Below are 20,688 nucleotides of genomic sequence, written 5' to 3'. Positions count from 1 at the left end.
TTAGACATCAAAAGATGTTTGGATTATCAATGAACGGGTAAAAATTTACGCGTTTAAATCACGAAAGGTGTAGTGTTTGTAATATGTATTCGTTTCAAAATTTAGTATGAAAATATGTAACATCCCTCAAAATTTGATAGGCATTTTGTGGGAAATAACCTCTCCATTTCATCAATCATATCGAAATAGATAGTCACATGTAATATATTAATGGAAAGATGCTTGAATTATTAATGAATATAACAAAAAATTGATGTGTTTAATTCAGAATTTGAATACTCATGTAATATATATTTTTCAGAATTTGAAATGAATATATATATATATATATATATATATATATATATATTCAAATGTATTGTATTATCAGCTACTATGGGCATCAGAATAAACCCAACAACAGCTACCAACTCTGCAGACAAGCATCAGCTCAACACCTTGTGACAGCAAGATTTGGTTCAAGAAATGCTCAAAACACAAAGCCTTTCTGGAAACTGAAAAGAACATGGCACACTCATCAAGCTTCAGAAATTGTTTACAAGAACACCATGTCACAGAATCAAACACTGAGGCCTAGTGAGAGTTGGCACCAGTAGCTCAGAGAATCCACAATGAAGAAATAGGCTATGATCAATTGTATGAGTTTCAAAGGTCAAAAGTAGCAAATGTTTCTTGAAGATTACACAATGCCAGACCATGACAGTGAATAGCCATGAAGGTCAAGAACCAAGAAAGAATCAACAAAAAATGCCTTTATAGTGAATTATTGGCGATGAGTCAGGTTCCAGCTCCCATATCTACAATGGCCAACAATGACCATTCTTTTCTTCCACCTCTTTTACCAACCAAATCTCCCTTCTTGCCGGTCTTGTACAATGAAAATTTTCCTCAAAACAATATTCACCTCGACTCAGATTAAGGGCACTCTTTTTGCAACTCCCAACTGCAAAAGTGACATCATAGAACTCCAGAAGTGCTAATTACAATCCAAACCACAAACTTCTAGGACAGGCCCGTCATATTTTGCAATGAATGGATTTACTCTGACCCACAGAAGCGAACAAATAGATGCCAAAAGTATAGACCAAACTATCACTATGGTAGGCACTCGATCCTGCTTTCCCATCATTCCTTTCAGAAAAGGATAGAGATGGACGATGACCCAGAAGGCAAAGAAGAGCTTACCAAACAATGGGCCCCATGACTCATACCCATTGGAAATGGCATTAGAAATTCCAGCTACGACACCGATGATGTTAAGAATGAGCAGGGTCATAGGGGGAATCAGCAAAGATGTCCACTTGAAGAGATAAAGCTCCGCGAACTCGCCATCATCCCCTCCTTTGGATGTCACGGTGAAGTTGGTCTCAACACCAGCAAGAACCTTCAGAAGGCCCTGAAAGAGGGCAAAGAGGTGTGAGGAGACGCCACCAATCACCCAGAACTGCTCATTCCTCCACCAGTCATCAATGCTTACGCCTCCCCATTGCATCTCAAGAATGCCAGTCGCAGCAATGGAGATGAATAAAGCCATGAATACTATGCTAGCATAGCTACTAATCTGCAAAATACAAGTTTTGGTTATTTATAGGGCAGAAAAGTCATGTAATGTAAGCTATTATGCAATACTAACAAAAAAGTATAATGAGAGAAAAACAAATAGGAAAGGATAATCATTTGTGTGCAAACAAGACGTAATGAACTACAAGAAAACAACAGCTTAAAATTGGATATGACAATTAGAAACTTATGGTTATGTTCAAATGATCCATTTCACACTTCAACATGTATAATTTCTTGGCAACTACAATAAGCAAATGAGCTTCGGTTCATACAATGTCATTTCTTCCACCATGTCTTTTTACCAAAGATTGTCTCTACCTGATCCTGCATATTTTCTCATATAATATGTTTTCAATACACCAAATTTGACCTTGTTTCTCAGGTAGTTACCACAGTATTTTACATAAAGTCATCAAAACAATACAAGGAGCCTGTCAAAAAGCCATCATTTTGGACCCTAGCAAATGACTGATGAAACTTAATACACCCTAAAAATAATAACAAAAAGATTGTATCCAAAAAATTAAGATGGATATTAGTGAAATACCTCAGGTACTATAAATTTTCCGGAGAGAAGACAAATAGCTGGCAACGTACAATAAGCAATCAAAGGAATAGATGTCCATGGATAGACAACAGAATTTATATAGGAGAACCTCTCCAACCACTTTAACCCACTTCTGTAGCCATACCAAATAGGGCAGTGCTTGCTCAGAAAAATTTCTACAGATCCAAGAGCCCATCTCAAAACTTGATGAAGACGGTCAGAGAGGTTGATGGGAGCTGACCCTTTAAATGCTGGTCTTTTAGGTATGCAGTAAACCGACCGCCAACCATGGCAATGCATCTTAAAGCCAGTAAGAATATCCTCTGTAACAGACCCATATATCCATCCAACCTGGACAAACATGCAAAATAGGAATAAGGAGATTAGTTGATGCATAGCAATCTGTCAGACAGGTAACAGTGCTCATGAACATTAAGACTTGCCTCTTTTCCCCATTCAGTTCTATCTTCATAACCACAACTTATTACATGTATAGCCTCACCAATACACGAAGCAAAACCAACACCCTGAGCCATCCCACCATTCTCCAGGAGAGTTGAAGCCACAAAGACAGGAGATTGCCCAAACTTTTTCTCCAGCTTTTCTCGGGGCACTAAGGATGAGCTTTCATTTTCTTGTCCTGCAACAAGTACAATATCTGAACAAAAATTCTATGGATGGCTCTTTAACACCTAGGTAACAGTTGTTTAAAAGTTACCTTTAACTTTGTCAATACTCTCAAGCGCATGTACTTGAATAGATGCTTCTCTGTGCTTTGCCCACTTTGCTTTCTTCTTCTCTTGCTTAATTTTCCCTCTTTTATTTCTTTTAGATCCACAACAGCTGCAGCACCATTTTGGCCAACAATTGCAGGTTTTTCCTGGAGGCTTCTCCTTGACAGGAGCATCAAAACCATACAGAGCTTGCCTTCTGAAAACACATCCAGTACCAACATAGATTGGTCCCTGGATCCCATCAAGGCCTTTCATATTGATCTGTTCGAGCAAAATAGCATCAATTTACTGTCATAAAATTGTAAACGTAGAGCTGTATTTATATATAACATAACACTGAAAGAAATACTTCTACTCACATCAAAAAACACAACATTGCGGTTTGAATATCTGTCATGACGATCGATCCCATCAAATCTCTGAGGAAATTGCACGTAGCATACTTTCTTTCCTGAGATGGGATCCATCAAAAAGCACATAGCTTCCCGAAGAGCTTTACTATTGTTTATATAATGATCACAATCCACATTCAAAATGTAAGGAGCATTGGAGATTACAGCTGAAACTCGCACCTAAATAGCAATTAAATGTCAAAGGTTAACAAAAAGGGGAAAACCATATCTGAACTTCACAAGAAATGTAATGCAGAACGCAGGAAATTGGCAAGAGAGGAATAATACCAATGCATTCATGGCACCAGCTTTTTTGTGGTGATCATATCCAGATCTTTTCTCACGAGATACATATACAAGACGTGGTAGCTCATTACCTGCCTCATCAAGCACACCATTATGACCCAGAAAGACCTGTTAAAATTTTCAACAAGGTAAAGAATTCTTAGGATTTTGTGTAAAAGATGTGTAGAATTCTAATTTTTCAATTCTTAAAAAAAATCATGTAGACAACATTTTTTGTACACAGTACTGCAAAGCACCGGCACACACCAGGGTAAAATTAGACCAAAAGATCAATGTAAAGCATATAATTCCACATTAATGTACATTACATTTTTTGTCGCAAACCAGAATCCAAAAACCCATATTCCTTGTTCCTTGCCATGCTGTCTCATCCTCAATTATGTACCATGCAACTTGGAATAACCCAGTCATTCAATGCTGTGTATTTTGCACCGGCACACACCAGAGACAGCAGGGACCGACCCAGATAACAATGAAGTGGCAAGCAGAAAACAGCAGTGTAAGCTACCAGGCAGGTTATATTGAAAACAGTTAAATATCACTCCATGTACAACCGCTGCCTTCATCAATCTCAACAGGCCCTTTGCAACTCGCACTCAAGTTTGCTATGAATGCTCGAAAAGTAACCACCATTCTCAATGAAGGGAAAAAACTTCACTATTCTTCCACCAGCTTCCAAAATAATCTTTTAACAAGGTTTATTGTCTCTCCCAAAAATAAATAAAAAATAAATGTAATCCAACTTCCTTTTAGCAGAGGAAAATGGACTCTAATTCCATTTAAAGATCTAAATGCTTGCAAGACAAGAAAAAGGTTTTCCCTAGTAGGAACAGAATATCATTGGTTATAGTACAGGGAAACACCTGAATCATTCCTGGATGGTCTCGAACGTTATTTCCAGGCCATAGAGTTCCATCCTGCATTGTCCAGCCTTCCTCAGGAACTTTCTGTGCTTTGGCAACTAATGCATTAATGTGAACCTTAAATTCCTCATACTCTCTCTGCATGAATGAAATAAAAAATAAGAATAAGTTGCACATGATATGGACAAATATTAAGAACCAGAACCTTGGGGATTAAAACCAGACTTTGCCAGATGGCAAATATTAGACCATAAAACAGATGAAATGGAAATGATAACTTTAATGAAGTCAAAGTTGATAACAATAAAGACAAACCAAATTGTTTCATACAAATACACTCAACAACAAATTATCAGAAGTAAATATTGAGTATACTTGTAATGACACAAACCTTCATTGCACGACGTTCCCTCACGAAATCTGGATGAACTTTATCCTTCAGATAATCAATTTTCTGCACAAAGTACCATTCAGGAGCACGAGGCTCAATGTTGAATTTCTTACAGAATGGAACCCACTTTTTAGCAAATTCAGAGGTTTCTGAAAGTGCCTCAAATGTGAGCATTGCAGCACCATCATCGGAGACATAGCATGAAACTTTATCAACAGGATAATCCACAGCAAGAATAGACAAAACTGTATTTGCAGTGATCAAGGGGGGTTCCTTTGTAGGATCAACTGTGCTAACAAAGATATCAACGTCTGCTAATTCAGATGGTTTCCCTTCTTTCTCATACCTAGGAACAAAGTTACATGCAAGAAAATAAGGACCTAATAAATAATGATAACAGTAAGTGATGATGAAATTCATACCTCAATGAGAGACGATCCAAGTAGGTCTCTCGCTCTATAGGGAACCATTTTGGGAACTGATCAAGAATCCATGAGACAGCAAACCATATTTCACATATAACTGATGTCAGCCATAGTCCATAAGCATCAGGAACAGGATGCAGAAGTCTATATTGGAAAAAGAAGCCAAGAATCACAAGCCTCAGCAAAATTATTATTCTGTAAGGGCTTATCATACTGGAAGTTATGGGCATCTTCCTCGATAATGGTTGCCTGCTCTCGTCGGACCTAAAACAGTTCAATGAAAAATATACATGAGAGCATGAAAAGAAAAGATTATATGGCAATTGAAACCCTGACAAAGCTAATGGTATTTTTCAGACAATTAAAAACACAAATGAACTACAACTAAGCATACTCAGAGCTAAATTTTCTTCTGAGAACGGAAGAGGAATTGTTGATCAAATATGAATATGATAAAATCACTGCTTTGAAGAAAACAAGAAATCATAGATCATAATGAACAAATAACAAGAATTTATAATGGTTTGTACTGAGGCCAAAGATCTATGTAGCCATCCCCAAATATTTGAGATATTACCGCTTGTTGTTGTTGAATAAACAATAAAAGGTTAATAGAACACTGCTCCTCTAACAAGGGTCTTTAACACTTATATAACAGAAATATCCAAAGCTTGCTCCAGGTCTAGCAATGTTCTTTAACACTTCTCCTCTAACATAGTTATGATAGTAATGGTGGCAATCAAAGTACCATGTCTAGCAACTTGCTTTTGTGGTGTTGGCATCTTTAGCTCTCGTCCTTAATGCTGTAAAAATGCCCTAACTCATTACAGGCCAACTATGAGGTAGAATGCCTTGTACTTAGATTAATATACCTCATTAGTTAAAGAGCACAACAGACCACGTCTCTAAGTGCTTTAGTACATATTGAATGTATAACAAAGGGCATGAGACAAGTAATTGATTAACGACATTCATTGAAAAAGACAATTGGCTATTTTTCACTTACAAGGGGGCAAATGAAAACACAATCTATACTTTATAGCATAAATAGCAATATAAACCACACGCTGACTGGTAAAGAAAGAAACCGTATTGCAAAACCATCAGCCATTGTATTTCATCAGCTACAGACAAGTTAATAAAACATTAGAACTCCTCTCCACCATATATCAAGCTGCATCCAAGTATCTTTACATTAAGATACATATCCAGAGAGATCCTTTATCACAATTCTAGAGTCACCAAATTTCAAGCTCCCCAGGAAATCAAAGAGCGTCTGTGAGACAGTCTCATAAATTCATTCCACAAGCTCATACTTAAAGAACCAGAATTTCCATCACTGATCTCAAAATTATTTGATTTGACATGTCCAATTTGAGCAACCAGAAATCAGCATATCTTACATTACTTGTTTCAAACTTTTCACATTCATTCTACATAGTGACTTGGATGCACAGGTACAATATTCAAACAGCATAATACTTAGAAATATGTTTGTCACAGTTCATGGCTTTTCATCACAATTCATGCCAGACTAAACTCAATAATCAATATATTGGAATACTAATCATCTCCTGCAGCTATCTGTCACAATAGTTTTTCAGTGTGGTATGCACTTTCACTACTTACAACAAAGGTTCTCCCAAACTTACCGATCCATTTCTAACTTCTTCCAAAATCCTAGTCATGCAGATAACTAATATTTTGGATGTGCTAAACATAGAATTACAACATCAATAGATTCCCAAGAGATCTCTCATAAGCAAAACAATCACTAAGACTTGAGTGCTTCATTGTAATTATCAAAAGCAACCAAATGAGGAAGCTTACATGTAACAGTAAAATTTAGAAGTTAATAAGAAATATCAAAATCCAAGAATAGTTCGATAACTTTACTAGTTTAATATGGAGAGGAAAAAGTATAAATCAAAATATTTCTATAGACTGTAAAAAGGAAAAATGTTGAACTTACATGGACAAATCAGAATTGGCTGGATCATATCCATCAATGTAGCCACCATCCCCTCCTTCGAGCTGATGTTGTTGCATTCTACTGAGTTGGTTTCTCTTCCACTCATCAATTCGATTCTTCCATGCAACGGTTCCATAGCCATAGACTGAAATGTCTTTATTAGGATTTATGGGTCTCGATTGTGCTGCAGAATTAAATTAAAAGAACATGTTATGAAATAATAAAAAATTGTATACACACAAAAGAGTGCAAAATGTTTAGAAAGAACAATACATTAGACCAAAGCAATCAACTCACTAGAAGCAAAAGTCCCTGAAGCAGCACCTTGATGAACTTGCCCTCCAAAGCCCCCGTATGGAGGAATTATTAGAGCATGGTCGTCACAGGAAATTCCATCAACCTAATCAGACAAAATACTGTTACAAACATAATATGTTCCAAACAAGAACAAATCAAATTTACATTTAAGAATCTTACTTCTTCACCATATGTCAGAAGTGGAATATTGCTACCATTTTGCTGCACATTATTGGAAGGAATACCCAATCCACTGAGAGAACCTTGTCCTACATAGGGATATCCATAAAGTTTTGGATCGGGTACGCTCACTGTTTCCTTCCCATTGAAATTGTAATAATTGAGTTCTTTGTAGATATCATCATCACCATCTTCATCCTCGTCACCCTCGACTCTAGCACTACCTGAACAGTAATGTGCTTGTCCAAATAACTCATTGCTTTCGAGGGGAAAAAAAACAAAATCAAAGATGCCTAATAATTAGTTTATATGCCAAGCTCGCACCTTTGTGGCGCTTGTATCGGGTCTTACACCGTGGACATGCCTGACTCCCCTCCCTCCTCTCATACTCATAGCAAGTCCTGCAAACAGGGAAGGCACACTCATTGCAGGCAACAAACAGCTCCTTTTCTTCCTCCAAAATCTCAATATCATCGCCACATATCTGGCATATTTGCCCGTTCGAATCATGGGCAGACTTGGACTGCAATGACCAATAATATCATGAGACTTACGACTGGGGACGCTGACAACCGAAATGAGAAAAAAATTGTAACATGGCTGGTTTGGTTATATTCCCATCATAGTGAAGTGAAAAACAAATATTACCTCGTAAAAGATTATAAATCAACAAGAACAACAAAGACCACAAAAAACCCTCAAGAACGTTCCTTCAAAGCAAGAAATAAGTATTGGGAATGATAGGGCAGTGGCCAGCAGTCGGAAAATGAGATAAATCTGGAAAGAGAAAAAAAAAAAAAAAAGAAGTTTTGATTTACAACGTTGAAGAAGAAAGGATGATCGAACAGACTTGCAAGAAAATGAGAACTATTCTGCCCAAAACCAACATTTATAAGGGCATATACGATCGCATATCTCAACGATAGGGCAGATAAACTAACAAATGCTAAAGAAACGCAACGCAAATACATGTCCGAACGCTGTAGGCAAATTCCAGTACGAATAATCTAAAACAAATGGAACAAAGCCCAGTAATAACCGAACGCTCATCAAAATCGGAGATTTTTAACACGCTCACCTTTCCGAAGTCATCTGCATTGATCACCACGAACTCGTTCCGGTTGCGCGACCCGGCGACAAGCCGCCGCCCCGTTTCCATCTCCCACCAAACCGATCAAAAAGAAACCCTTCTTTCCTTCAAAGCACCTCCCCGCCGCCTCCAAAATCCTCCAACAAATCGATCACTCCCTCTCTCGCATCGCCCACCGGAATGCAAATAAATACGCGAAAAGATGAAGACGAGAGAAGAAAAAGCGTCAAGATCGGTTTTTTCCTCTTCCTTTTCGCTTCCCCCGCTCCCCTTTCCGCTTCCTCTCTTTCCGAAAACTTCTGGAATAGACGACACGGGGGAGTGAAGCGGACGCTTGAAAGAAAACAGCACAGAGCAGAGAGAGAGAGAGAGAGAGAGGGAGTGTGGGCCTGGGAGAGTGTACGCGGTCAGCAAAAGGGACAGTAGAAAACAGAGGGAGCCAGAGAGCGATAAAGAAAGGAAACCAAAGAACAAATTTTTATCCTCTTCAACGCGTCAAAACGAGATCGGACACTCAAAAAATGAGGATATGGAGACGGGAAGGGGTAGCGAAGGGAATCTGAAGCGTATTGGCCGCGGGCACGGGCCCGCTCGTTGGTGCTGTCCAGCGCGGCCGCCCCCGCGTCCCGTAGCGCCCTTTTCTGCACCCCTCCGGTGGTGCACTGTAGGGTTTAGGCGTCCTCCACACGCTTCTCTTCTTTAGACAGAGAAAGGGGGGGAGAGCGCAGTCGCCAACAGGCCGAGGGGCCAACCGCGTTGCCGTGTGAAGGAACGCGATCGTTTGCGCTTCGAGGGGCGAGGTATTGACTCGGTCCTTTGAGATCCGTGCCGAGATCGGTCTCGATGCTATTGTGTCTGGGGCAAGCAGACACCTCCATGGATCGCAGATGAGGGAAGGATAACTGCAGGTGGGAGATCGTAGAGATTCACTTGGCAAACATGGCTGGATCTCATCACTGCACTGCTGTCGTCCAAAATATCTCTTCCTTCTTCCTGATGGGTAATCAATCCATACATAGATTACATATGTCTGTAAGAACGTCTTGCAAGTAATTTAATATATTTAAAAATAATAAATCATATTAAAGTCATGTTTTTTTTTGAGAATAAATTCATTGAACTATCTATCTATTAACAAATTACAAAATTACTTACGATATTTAAAAATAATAAATCAAATTAAAATCATATTTTTTTAGAGAATAAATTCATTGAGCTATCTATTAACGAATTACAAAATTTAAAAGGAAAAGCACTTTTCATCAATTATTGATTTATTTATGAGTTTATTGAGTTGACATAAGAACGTCTTATAAGTAATTTAACATAATAGATTAATAAATCTATAAAAATATTAATGAACTAAGTATGTATTAATAAATTACAAAATTATGAAAAAAAAACACTTCTCCTCAATTATTGCTATATTAATGAGTTTTTTTAGTGTATTTTAGAAATTCAGTATAATAAAGATATCACTTTTTGAGAAATCAGCAAATAAAATATCTATCAGAAAAATTAAAAAAAATATGAAAAAGGCCCCATTGGAGTAAAATCTCAACAATTATTGTTAGTTAGACTTATGAGATTTTTTTGAGTTTATGTAAGAACATATTATACATAATTTAATATAATAAAAAAAATATGATTTAAAAATAATTGAATTGAGTATCTATTAATAAATTCCATAACTAAAAAGACATCCCATTGGTGTGAAATCAAATGGTTAATTTCATTGTCCAGAGAAAAACAATCAAAAACATAAATTGCAAAATTTGTTGGATTTATCATGTTATTTTTTTTTTCTCTTTGGCATCATTTCTCTCACATATCAACTGTAATCCTTCTTGTTTGGCTCTCACTATTTCATCTTTATATTGTGATTAATACTTTCTAATTGTTGTGAGCAATAGATCCATTAAATCCTAACCAAAATCTTACCTCATTGATATGCATGACTTTCTTGGTGGTGGGATCAAACTAGGAAGGATGTCACAGCCTGAGTCCCCATCAATGCACAGCTTGAGTCCCCATCAAGCACAAAGCATGGGGTGGATGTAGTGATGGTGACAATGGGGCCATTGGTTGTTGGATGCTGCAGCTTTTTGGATCCATGGTTTAGGGTTTTGTCAGTGTCTCATGGCAGTGCCAGCTACATGTGAACTGTGCATCAGTTTCTTGTGGGTTCCAACCTGGTTCCAAAAAATTGTTCTTTTATCGTAGCAAACAAATATTAGGAAGGAAATTAAATGAAAATTATTTTGAATAGTATATAGATATACGGTGTATATTTAAATATATTTTACTTCATCCTAGAGATAGAGCTCTTCTATAATAATCAAAGCAACTCTGTTTCCATGAGGGGATTGCTTGTGGGTTGTTTCCTCTTCCTTGCGTAAAAGATTTTGGTGCAAAATCTCTCTTTTTCGAATGGTTATTCCGAGAATTATTTGAAGGTATACAAAATATCTATCGAGAGTTCAAACTCTTGATTCGAAATTGAAACCTGAAATATATCATTATATTAATTATTTGGATTCGCGTTTGTCTCTGACTCATTATTGATTTTGATTAATCTTTTTTTTCTAAGACGAAACATTACTTAGTGTGATTTGTGATTAGGCATTAAATGTGTACAAACAATTGACGAGGCATCGAGAATCGATTGAATCAAATAGTTCATAATCAAATCATAATCGATTCAATCAAAAATCATCAGGTCTAATTTGAATAACGAAATTTTTGCTTATCTAATGTTTAGTCCAAACATCTTAGCATGTATTGATGGGTTAAGTATAGATACAAGATAGAGAATGCTCTGCTTGTCCCTATCCCTTATTTATGTTAGTGATATAAAATACCTTTTCTTGTCATTATTTATTTTTTTTCATCCTCACCCTATTAAAAATGAGTTCTCTATCTTTATTCAATTACTAAATAGAGTAAGATAAATTAAGATGAATATATTTAAAACACATTACTTAAAAGAAATTTTGAGGTATTATAGTGTTTATTAAAGTCATTTCCTCGAGAAATTTTGTTCATAATCTTGATAAAATCATTCAATACTCAAGTCAATATAAAATTTTATATGAGAATTAAAGAAATTTAGAATCTCAAACCAGAATATTCCTTACATAAAAAATGTTTTATTATATTGATATGACTAGAGTTTTGAATAATCGAAAAGATCATCGATATCAAGAACATTAATAATATTATTAGTGTCATACTTTTCTTTTATTTTCTATTTATTTTCCTTTTCTTGTACTCCATATGTGGTGTTATACTTCCTAGTGAAGCAAAGCAGGTAAAGTTTCTTTATCCTCAACCAAACACACATTATTTTAAGAGGGGAAAAGGGATCTGTTCCAAGGAAAGACAACCTTCCTTTACCTTTTCTTCTTCGTCCTTTGAGTGTCAGTCGAAAACAACACCGAGGAAAGGTATCGATGACTTGGTCGCACTTGTTTGGCCATCAAATCACACATCAATTTAGACCAATTCTTCCATCTCATGCAAGATAACGAGATCTCCGATAGACATTTGGTGATAAGGATTTTTGCGTTGCATGGTGATCCACATCTTACATCAAACCTTGTAACCCAACAAGTATGTGCCACAAATTACTTGTGATCCGTATGTTTACGAGGAATTATTCGTTTTGGGCGATGAACGTACCCACATGATTTTATTCTTCTAAGGGTAAAGGAGACATGACGAACTTATGAGCCATTGGTTCCCATACTCCTCGACCAATGTGACTAAATGACTTTAGCAGTGCTCCCTCCCGTAAGGGAACCACGGGCTAATAGCCAAGATACACGGCTTGAGAGCGAGTTTGTTCAACCAAGGTACAGGCTTCCTGATAAGGGACAATTTGATCAGTCGACTATTGGTGCAACCCGTAGGCTCGTGAGGAATTGTCTATTTTGGACGATGGATGTGATCATATTCGAACTTTGATATATTGAACATTTAAATGTATATTTTATTAGTTTAAACTTTTAGATTAAAAAATATATGATGATAAAAACTAAAAAGATAATAAGTTATAAGGATTTGGTATGAGATCAAACTTTCTCGTGAGTATAAAAATCCAAAGGAAAAGGGTGGGATCAATCATGATCACCATACATACCCACTAGCTGAACCTATAGGATAATACTGTGATGATCCCATGATAATAAAGTTGAATGTTGTCCAATGAATTGGTAACACATTGAGAGGCAATAATGTGGTACTAATACTGACTTTTGGACCTTTATCTGCTCACCTAATATTGTATCGACACGAAAGAGGCTTACATCTAAAGTCTTACATATATATATATATATATATATATATATATATATATCACTACGATTGAAGGCTAAGTAGAGAGAGCACGACTTTGGCTTGGCTTGCAAACGTTGTTGTCTAATTCATGGATATGATGTAATGGTGATATGACAATTCTAATTCGAACGACCCTTTGCTCGAGTAACATTTGACAATTCCACATAACCCTTCACAACCCTTGAATTCCATATAAGAAGTCCAAAGATAGATACATGTTTGAGGAAACACATGCGACGTTGATATGACAAGTCTAATTAGAACAACCCTTCATGTTTGAGTAACATTTGACAATTCCACATAACCCTTCAGTTCGAGTAACATTTGATAATTGTCAGTGGAAACACATGCGATATTGATATGATAATTCTAATTCGAACAACTTTTCATGTTGGAATAATAATTGACGATTTCACATATTCTCCAAATTAGATTTACCCAATCCTCTTATAAAAGACATGGTGTACGTTTGCCTTACGATTACTAAATCCTCTTATAAAAGACAGGAGGTAACTTATTTTTCCCGAAAGAGAATACTTTTAACTCTTCAAACCTTTGGAATCCACGATTAATTAACTACTTTCGACACTAACTTAAGTTAGTACCAAAGAGACTTATCGAAGAAACCCCGATATATTTTTTGGATGATCCCCTATTAAATCCTCCAATTATCGTGACACAATACTTACACTAACTTAAGTTAGTACCAAAGAGACTTATCGGAGAAACCCCGATATATTTTTTGAATGATCCCTGTTAAATCCTCCAATTATCGTGACACAATACTTACACTAACTTAAGTTAGTACCAAAGAGACTCATCGGAGAAACCCCGATATATTTTTTGGATGATCCCCTGTTAAATCCTCCAATTATCCTGACACAATACTTACACTAACTTAAGTTAGTACCAAAGAGACTCATTGGAGAAACCCCGATATATTTTTTGGATGATCCCCTGTTAAATCCTCCAATTATCCTGACTGACACAATGCTTGCGACAAACTTTGTCGAGAACCAGTTGACCCTGTGTCCCGATACCTCGGACAACCAAAATCGATATCGACATCAACATCTAACACATTAAATAAATTAATATTATTATGATACAAAGCCCAGACCTTTAAGAGAAGGAATATTATTCAGGCCAGAGTAGAACACAACCATAAACCAGGTAAGTAGAAAGCTATAAATGGAGTTGCCAGTGTTAATATTTTGAAGAGCAATTCATGCCATGTCCATGTAACATATGCAACACACTACAAGCAGGAACTAACAAGCTAATATCTGAGTGGCTTTCCCAGTTCATAAAGGTATATATGCCTCAAAGCACAATTGCAGGTCACAGCCTGCACTGGCAAACAAGAAGAATCAACAAGAAACAGCAAATATATTTCAAAATTTTTTTTCTTATCTATTTAAGATTTTTTCCTCTTTTTTTTACTAACTAATTACTATTCACAAGCCAACTTGGTGCCGAAGCTGGTCAAACAGATGGCAAAAGCCTGAAAGGCCGAGAGTGGATACCTGAAATCCATGGTAAACATATCCTTTGCCACCTTACCAAACTGCAATATTACCTTATCATGCTCGGATGGTGCTGCTGGCTCAGACAGCATTGGAGCTCCTGCAGCAGGCTGTATCGCAGATATCAACTGGAAGTTCTTCACAGAAGCAATAGTCACCCGGCCCCGGAAGTTGAGGCACCAACACTGCAGCTGCTCATGCCACCTTGGGGCCTTGTTTCGCAGCACCAATGGCCTCTCCTTTATCTGATCCCCATCTTCCCCCTCCCGAGTTCCTACGGTGATATCGGAGAAGCGAGAGCTGTTGAAGTCCATAGAATGGTCTATTATGGAGGACCTGGAGAAGGACATGCTACGGAAGGAGTCCTCCAGTGAATGTGGAAAAAGGTTCTCAGGCTGGCTAGGGACTCTCCCGCCAGGCTCAAGCGCTGATGTCGGAATAGAGTACATGACACAATGCATTCGTCGTGGTCCTCGTGTGCCAAGGACATTCAACTCGTACTTAATCTGGGCTATGCTGTAGCTGCCAGAAGGGACTTTTGGAGATACTTTCTTGGAAAATCTGCGGCTTGTTCGACCAGGTGGACAAAGGGCAGCCCCACTGTAAGGGGGCTGGGTGTCATATATCACAAATTTTGTGCCTAGAAAATTTGATCTACAAATTCAACAGGAAGCACATAAATCACAGAAGGAAGAATTATGATTCAGGTCTAACGTAACTAGGTATTAACAAGAACAAGATCACAGCCTTTCAAATCCAGTACCTCAGTTTTCCAATATAGGTGTTGCTCGACCTTGATATATTGTCAACATCCATTGAGATAATGTACTCGGTACAGGTAGTCCGACGATTCCTCTTAGCTGACAGGAGAAACTTCCCAGTCTCAGCAAGAACAGCTACAGAGACAAATAAGATCATAGATGTGTGTTAAAATAAAAAATAAGAATACTCTACATGCCATAGGCACATGACAAACGCAATAATTTTGAGATAAGAGAGATTGCTGGTACATAGAATGAATGTGACAAGGGACTGCAATACCAAACCACCCAAGATCATGTTTGGTCTTTGTGCAGGAGATGAAAAGGATAAGAGGAAATGTTAACACGCTTACTTGTTACATCTAAAGGATGAACAAACAGAAGAAAACGGGTGATTAGCAATATAAAATGGCATGTCTGGCACAAAATAATTCCTCCAAACAGAAAATGGTCACAAGCAAGCTTTATGGGACCAATTTTACTTGCAAAATAGGTTATCTAAGAATGACAGAACAAAAACAAAATACCTTTAGTTACTTAAGTGGATCCCTTCAAATGATATTGTTCTATGTTAGTAACATATGTAGCTGAGGAGAAAAATTGACATACAAAGGGAGTTAAGTATGACATCCAAGTTCCTATTTAAGTGATAAACCAACAACCCAGACAAGACAGACTATGATGTACCAGCTCGTCGTGGAAAACATGGAAGCACTTAAAAGCATAAAATCGCAAGACATCAAACAAGATGATCATTTCACATATACATGACAGGATACGACACTAAATTCAAAGGCATGCAATCAGACAGGCACAATCAGAACCAGCATAAGCAGAACAAACGACATTAATGAAAAGGATTTAGTTTAGAACAAAATTCTGTAGTATAGTAAATCAAAATACACCAAGTGAAAGCACACTTACAAGGGCTGAGACATAAGTAGAGATGATATGTTAATTTTGATTTATCCCTTTTAATGAAACATTGAATGGTTCCATCCCGAGGTCCAGGCTGCAAAGGGTATCAGGAGTCAAAAAGATACAAATCATTACTGTGTAACTACTGTGTCAGCATAACAAAAATTCAATTTGGTTATCAAGGGTTTACCTGTCCGATAGCAAATGATTCATAGTCACCAAACATATACATTAATAGAAGGATTTTCAGTTTATGTAATAAAGGCCAAATTTTGTGAAACTTAGCGAGGGTACCTGTTTTAATGATATTGGAAAAGTGAGCTTTCCACCGAACTCTGGACTCCTAACAATCTCTTTGCACATCTCCCTCCAACATCTGCAGACAGCCGCACAGGCAACAACATCCCTGCGTGATGGCCAGGTGCTTTCGCTTGCCTCCAGCCTTTTGATCACATCACGTAGAAGCTCAGGAGGGAGGCTGGCCCAGCGACTCTGCTGGACCACAGTATATGGATTGTGCAGCTCTTGCACAGAGCCCTGGGACTTTCCCCTGCGATGGCCTATTAGCCCTGAAAGCCTCACATCAAAACTCCGTCTTGATAAACTCCCAAAGCCATCTCTAACATCACGAACTATACTTCGGAATGACATCTAGTCTGACTCAGGCGGTAAAGCAAACAAGCCACAGTCAAACCAGCCAGCCCCAGAAGTATATAGCTAGAAGCCTGACACAAAGTGCCTTAAACTGCATGCAGAACAAGGAACCTTCTCTAAAGATTGAGAGGATAAGATGTAAAGCAGAACAAGTTTATGAAGGAGAAAATGACGTAGCAGAGTTCATACCTTTTTATACTAGTAACTTTCTATTATTATTAGGAATTTGGAAGCATTCCCATATTAACCCCAATATGTGCAGGCAAAGTTAGCTGAAAAAATGAACAATGCATTAACTTCAAAATATCACCCATCTCATACAGGAACATTGCAGAAGATGAGATTGAAACAATTTTCAGTAAAAAAAAAAGAAGATGAGCAATTGGATTTAAGAATGTCTATACACCAGCTAAAGCCATGTATTGAAAGAAAATCACAGACACAGTTATTGCAGAGTTTAACAATAGATATAATGAATATGACAAGTTACTAAATTATATATGGTAACTACAGCTTGAAACTGATACATTACATCTAAAGCTCCTAACTTAACCCAATTTGGGGCAGCAGGGTGGGTATAATATGGCTTCAAAATGACATTTATCATCAAACACGTCCCCATTGTACAAATTATTAATAAAGACAATGACTACATTGGATATAAAAGCCTGACACGATCTGAATATATGTTATCCATAGAAGCTTGTCTTCTCCACGAACAAATTTTACCTGAGAAAGGATTGGATGAACTCAGATGGGCATATGAAAAGTACTAATTAAATGCTATCTTCTACACATTCAATTTTTATGGAATACTTAACTTTTCATAAAGAAAAAGATTTAGAAAAGAAGAGAATCGATGATTTTTAATATGCAGAGAGGAGAAATAATGAGCTCTACTTCAAATAAGAATTTCCCGTTCATATCTTCCGAGCACAAGCTGCAAACTTACACCTTTAAACTACCCTCTTCAGTCCTCACTTATATCACAGAACGAAATGCCGCGAACTGGAATGCAGAAAGCACGGACGCGATAAAGGAGAAATGCGCCATGGATAAAGAATCGAGCTTTCAGAGGCCAAATCTAGTTTAATAAATCATGATTCTCCATTACAAAGGGAAAAAAAGAGTAACAAAAACACCAATTATAAAGAACTCCCACAAAGTAAAGAACTCCAAGATCAAAGCTTTAGGTCTAGAATTGGAGGGGTCTTCCATGTATATCCGTGATTATTACCCCAAATATCCACACAAATCACTGCCTACGAGCTACAACCAACACCATCCAACCGATTCTGATCCAAGAAAATAGAACGCTATATTCCTCCCAAGAAAAGCACATCCCTAAGTACCTCGAATCGCTTTGACCGAAAGGCAAAATCTCCAAGGGGGAACCTCGGAGCGCGGCGCTTTAGAACCCCAGCCCTGGACAGGATGACACGAAACGAATCGCCTTCGGCAGGATCGAGAAGACGGAACTCAGAGCTCCATTCAATCCGATTAAGAGGAGGAGGAAACGGGGTAGAGATTGATGTCGGCGAAACGACGGTGATGTGACTCCGCGTTCGGGATTGACATCCCGTTCCGTCACCGTCACGTTGCGAGGGACCCATCCTAACGACGTCAGCATTCCGTAACGGCTCCGCTCGTCTCCCTCGCATGAGCGCTAAGCTTTCACAGTACGGAACAGAAATCAAGTTTGTGTTCACGTATTCAAGCCGTCGGCGCCGTCTTTGAGCATGATGGGTTCACACGAACCACATAAATCAAGTTAGGGTAATCTATTATTGGATTCAAGACGAGTTCTAATGGAAGAGTTCGCTTTTGTTCTTTGACTTTCTCTCTGGTTTTTCTTTGTATTAAGCTTCAGCTTCTGACGTCGAAGTGTGAATCCAATAGAGAAGACGAAGCCGAGAACTCGAAATTGGATTGCAATGAATCAACGAGGAACAGACTCACAGACACACTACAAGAGGATAACACCGAGGATCAAACCATGCTCGAGAAAAGCAAACCCCTCAATCCGATGCGTTCGACTCCGATGCTGTTGGATTTGGTTCTCCTCTCTTTGGGTCGTCCTCAGATTCTGCTGCAGTGGTTATGCTCGTCTGTGCCGCTGCAATTGGCTTCTCAACAGCTGCGTGATCGTCTCCTTTCAGTGGTTCAACAGCAGCTGCTACAACAGGTTCTTTGTCTACGATTGCAGTGTGTTTGTCGTCGGTTTCAGGCTTCGCAGCATCATCTTCAACCTTCTCCAGTTGTTCTACGACTGCAGTTGATTTCTCAGCAGCGGCTGTTGCTGTTTCGTGCTCTGCAAGTAGCACAGCTGAATTCTCAGCTTCTGCAAGTTCCTGTGTTTAGCATGAGATGTTGTCTTAGTTTGCTTCTAATGTATCTGACTTCGTCCAAACAGATCTTACCGCCACAGTTGTTGCAGAGATTTGGAGTTGCTCAATGGGGTGTTCTTCCTTGGGTTGCTCCTCTGGAGGTGCTGCCTCCCGAAGTTCCACCTAAACCAAGAGAACAGAATGACGTGGTCTAACAATGGATCCAAAGTACGAAGAAGAGAGCAGCGGTCGCTTCACCTCGCTCATCAGAACGCCGAGAGACCGGCGGTCGGTCTCCCCTCCGTCGTCGCCGCCGCCCCCTGTTTCCTTCACGACATCATCCTTCTTTTCCTCGGGCATCGTCTCCTCCCGCGTCACAGGTGCGCTTCCTCCCTCCGTTGCATTCGGCTTGGTAGCACACGCACCCATGTCTCTCCGTCCCTCCCTCCCCTCTCTGCGAAGAATGGAGGAAGAAAAAGAAGAGAGAGGAGGAGACAGGAGGTGGTGATGGGTGAGTGGAGACAGATGGGATTGTCCGGCACAAACGAGGCCATGTAAGAGTCCGCTTCATTGCCGAGGGGCGTCTTCCAAGGCAGCATAGGCTTTGGATAAAGAAACGAGGGTGTGGGGTCGTGTGGCGGCCGGACAACTCGATACATCCGCCATGGTTTCCGAGGAGAGCGACACAGTGGGTGTCACACGGTATCGAATGATACTACTACGGTCGTCGTGAGGTGGCCGGTCGACACCATCGTCTGTATTTTATGCTGTGGCCGGTTGCAGGAAGGCTGTGTATGGTACTCCTCCATGATGCATTGCTATGCGATTGATGAGTTCTATGGTGCGGCTTAATTTAGAAATCTTTAAAGCTTTTTTTAATCCAATCCAACACTATAAATTGGTTACAGTTTTTTTTTTGAATTTTTTTATTTACACAAATAGGTAGATTTAATTACCCATCTAATTTTCTTTTGAGAACAACTCTCATTATGATGTATTAAAAAGAGTCTATTAAGTTAGCACATTTATATTTTAAATTTTAAATTTATTTATTTAAACAAATATCCATATTATCTTTTTTTTAGAGAATAACTCGCACTATGATATATTAAAAAGAGTAATGCTGCATTTAAGAATATATTTATATTTTTAATATGAAAAAGAGGTTTGAGTGAACGTATAATTATAAAATGCTTCGAGTGTTTGGTAAACAACAGATAAAAGTTATATTTTAAATATATATTAAGGTAAGTGTTGTCTAATGAAATTATATTTCAAAAGTCTATTCAATATTTTATGATAAATTTATCCTTCTAATATTTTTAATATTTATTGAAATGTATTTATATTTTTATTATTTAAATTAATAAAATAAATATATGTATGTAATTAAAAAAATGTATG

The 20,688-nt window shown here is 38.1% G+C and overlaps 3 protein-coding genes across 6 annotated transcripts; all 3 read right to left on the bottom strand.

The window, feature by feature from the left end:
• Positions 1-612: 612 nt before the first annotated feature.
• LOC135587228 (cellulose synthase A catalytic subunit 5 [UDP-forming]-like) lies at positions 613-9,106 on the bottom strand. Of its 3 annotated transcripts, none has more exons than XM_065078378.1 (14): positions 8,749-9,106; positions 7,995-8,193; positions 7,671-7,894; positions 7,491-7,593; positions 7,194-7,377; positions 5,219-5,485; positions 4,797-5,142; positions 4,406-4,543; positions 3,525-3,650; positions 3,204-3,416; positions 2,829-3,105; positions 2,554-2,750; positions 2,111-2,461; positions 613-1,561 (listed from the first exon to the last, which is right to left on the bottom strand). In XM_065078378.1, exons 1-14 carry the CDS (start codon positions 8,827-8,829, stop codon positions 977-979), a joined length of 3,291 nt encoding a protein of 1,096 aa, XP_064934450.1. In that variant the 5' UTR covers positions 8,830-9,106; the 3' UTR covers positions 613-976. The 3 variants fall into 3 exon arrangements, with proteins under 3 accessions (XP_064934450.1, XP_064934451.1, XP_064934452.1); XM_065078379.1 differs by having other exon boundaries at positions 735-1,561; positions 7,518-7,593; positions 8,749-8,956; XM_065078380.1 differs by having other exon boundaries at positions 735-1,561; positions 7,995-8,071; positions 8,749-8,887.
• A 5,170-nt stretch (positions 9,107-14,276) lies between these two features.
• Positions 14,277-18,468, bottom strand: LOC135582438 (tubby-like F-box protein 8). Of its 2 annotated transcripts, none has more exons than XM_065078376.1 (6): positions 18,310-18,468; positions 17,147-17,229; positions 16,598-17,068; positions 16,310-16,397; positions 15,388-15,520; positions 14,277-15,278 (listed from the first exon to the last, which is right to left on the bottom strand). In XM_065078376.1, the coding sequence occupies exons 3-6, from the start codon at positions 16,952-16,954 to the stop codon at positions 14,552-14,554; spliced, it is 1,305 nt and encodes a 434-aa protein (XP_064934448.1). In that variant the 5' UTR covers positions 16,955-17,068; positions 17,147-17,229; positions 18,310-18,468; the 3' UTR covers positions 14,277-14,551. The 2 variants fall into 2 exon arrangements, with proteins under 2 accessions (XP_064934448.1, XP_064934447.1); XM_065078375.1 differs by having other exon boundaries at positions 16,598-17,048.
• Positions 18,469-18,857: 389 nt separating this feature from the next.
• Positions 18,858-20,043, bottom strand: LOC103993555 (uncharacterized). The gene is made up of 3 exons (XM_009413656.3): positions 19,543-20,043; positions 19,378-19,467; positions 18,858-19,308 (listed from the first exon to the last, which is right to left on the bottom strand). Exons 1-3 carry the CDS (start codon positions 19,711-19,713, stop codon positions 18,976-18,978), a joined length of 594 nt encoding a protein of 197 aa, XP_009411931.2. The 5' UTR covers positions 19,714-20,043; the 3' UTR covers positions 18,858-18,975.
• Between the last annotated feature and the right edge of the window lie 645 nt (positions 20,044-20,688).

The sequence above is a fragment of the Musa acuminata genome, chromosome BXJ1-8 (genome assembly GCF_036884655.1).
Source record: "Musa acuminata AAA Group cultivar baxijiao chromosome BXJ1-8, Cavendish_Baxijiao_AAA, whole genome shotgun sequence".
Taxonomy (NCBI): Eukaryota; Viridiplantae; Streptophyta; class Magnoliopsida; order Zingiberales; family Musaceae; genus Musa; species Musa acuminata.
The sequence above is the reverse complement of the archived record's forward strand: the minus strand, read 5'-3'. Positions and strand labels throughout refer to the sequence as shown.

What these genes read in the sequence shown, in the direction of transcription:
- LOC135582438 (XM_065078376.1), bottom strand. Translation starts at nt 16,954, where the DNA reads ATGTCATTCCGAAGTATAGTTCGTGATGTTAGAGATGGCTTTGGGAGT. An exon ending in TTCCAATATCATTAAAACAG is followed by an intron (nt 16,398 to 16,597) that starts GTACCCTCGCTA and finishes TACCCTTTGCAG; the next exon opens with CCTGGACCTCGGGATGGAAC. An exon ending in CTACTTATGTCTCAGCCCTT is followed by an intron (nt 15,521 to 16,309) that starts GTAAGTGTGCTT and finishes TTGTCTCTGTAG; the next exon opens with CTGTTCTTGCTGAGACTGGG.
- LOC103993555 (XM_009413656.3), bottom strand. Translation starts at nt 19,713, where the DNA reads ATGGGTGCGTGTGCTACCAAGCCGAATGCAACGGAGGGAGGAAGCGCA. An exon ending in TCGGCGTTCTGATGAGCGAG is followed by an intron (nt 19,468 to 19,542) that starts GTGAAGCGACCG and finishes CTCTTGGTTTAG; the next exon opens with GTGGAACTTCGGGAGGCAGC. An exon ending in TCTCTGCAACAACTGTGGCG is followed by an intron (nt 19,309 to 19,377) that starts GTAAGATCTGTT and finishes TGCTAAACACAG; the next exon opens with GAACTTGCAGAAGCTGAGAA.
- LOC135587228 (XM_065078378.1), bottom strand. Translation starts at nt 8,829, where the DNA reads ATGGAAACGGGGCGGCGGCTTGTCGCCGGGTCGCGCAACCGGAACGAG. An exon ending in GAACTGAATGGGGAAAAGAG is followed by an intron (nt 2,462 to 2,553) that starts GCAAGTCTTAAT and finishes ATGTTTGTCCAG; the next exon opens with GTTGGATGGATATATGGGTC. An exon ending in GAAAATTTATAGTACCTGAG is followed by an intron (nt 1,562 to 2,110) that starts GTATTTCACTAA and finishes TGTATTTTGCAG; the next exon opens with ATTAGTAGCTATGCTAGCAT.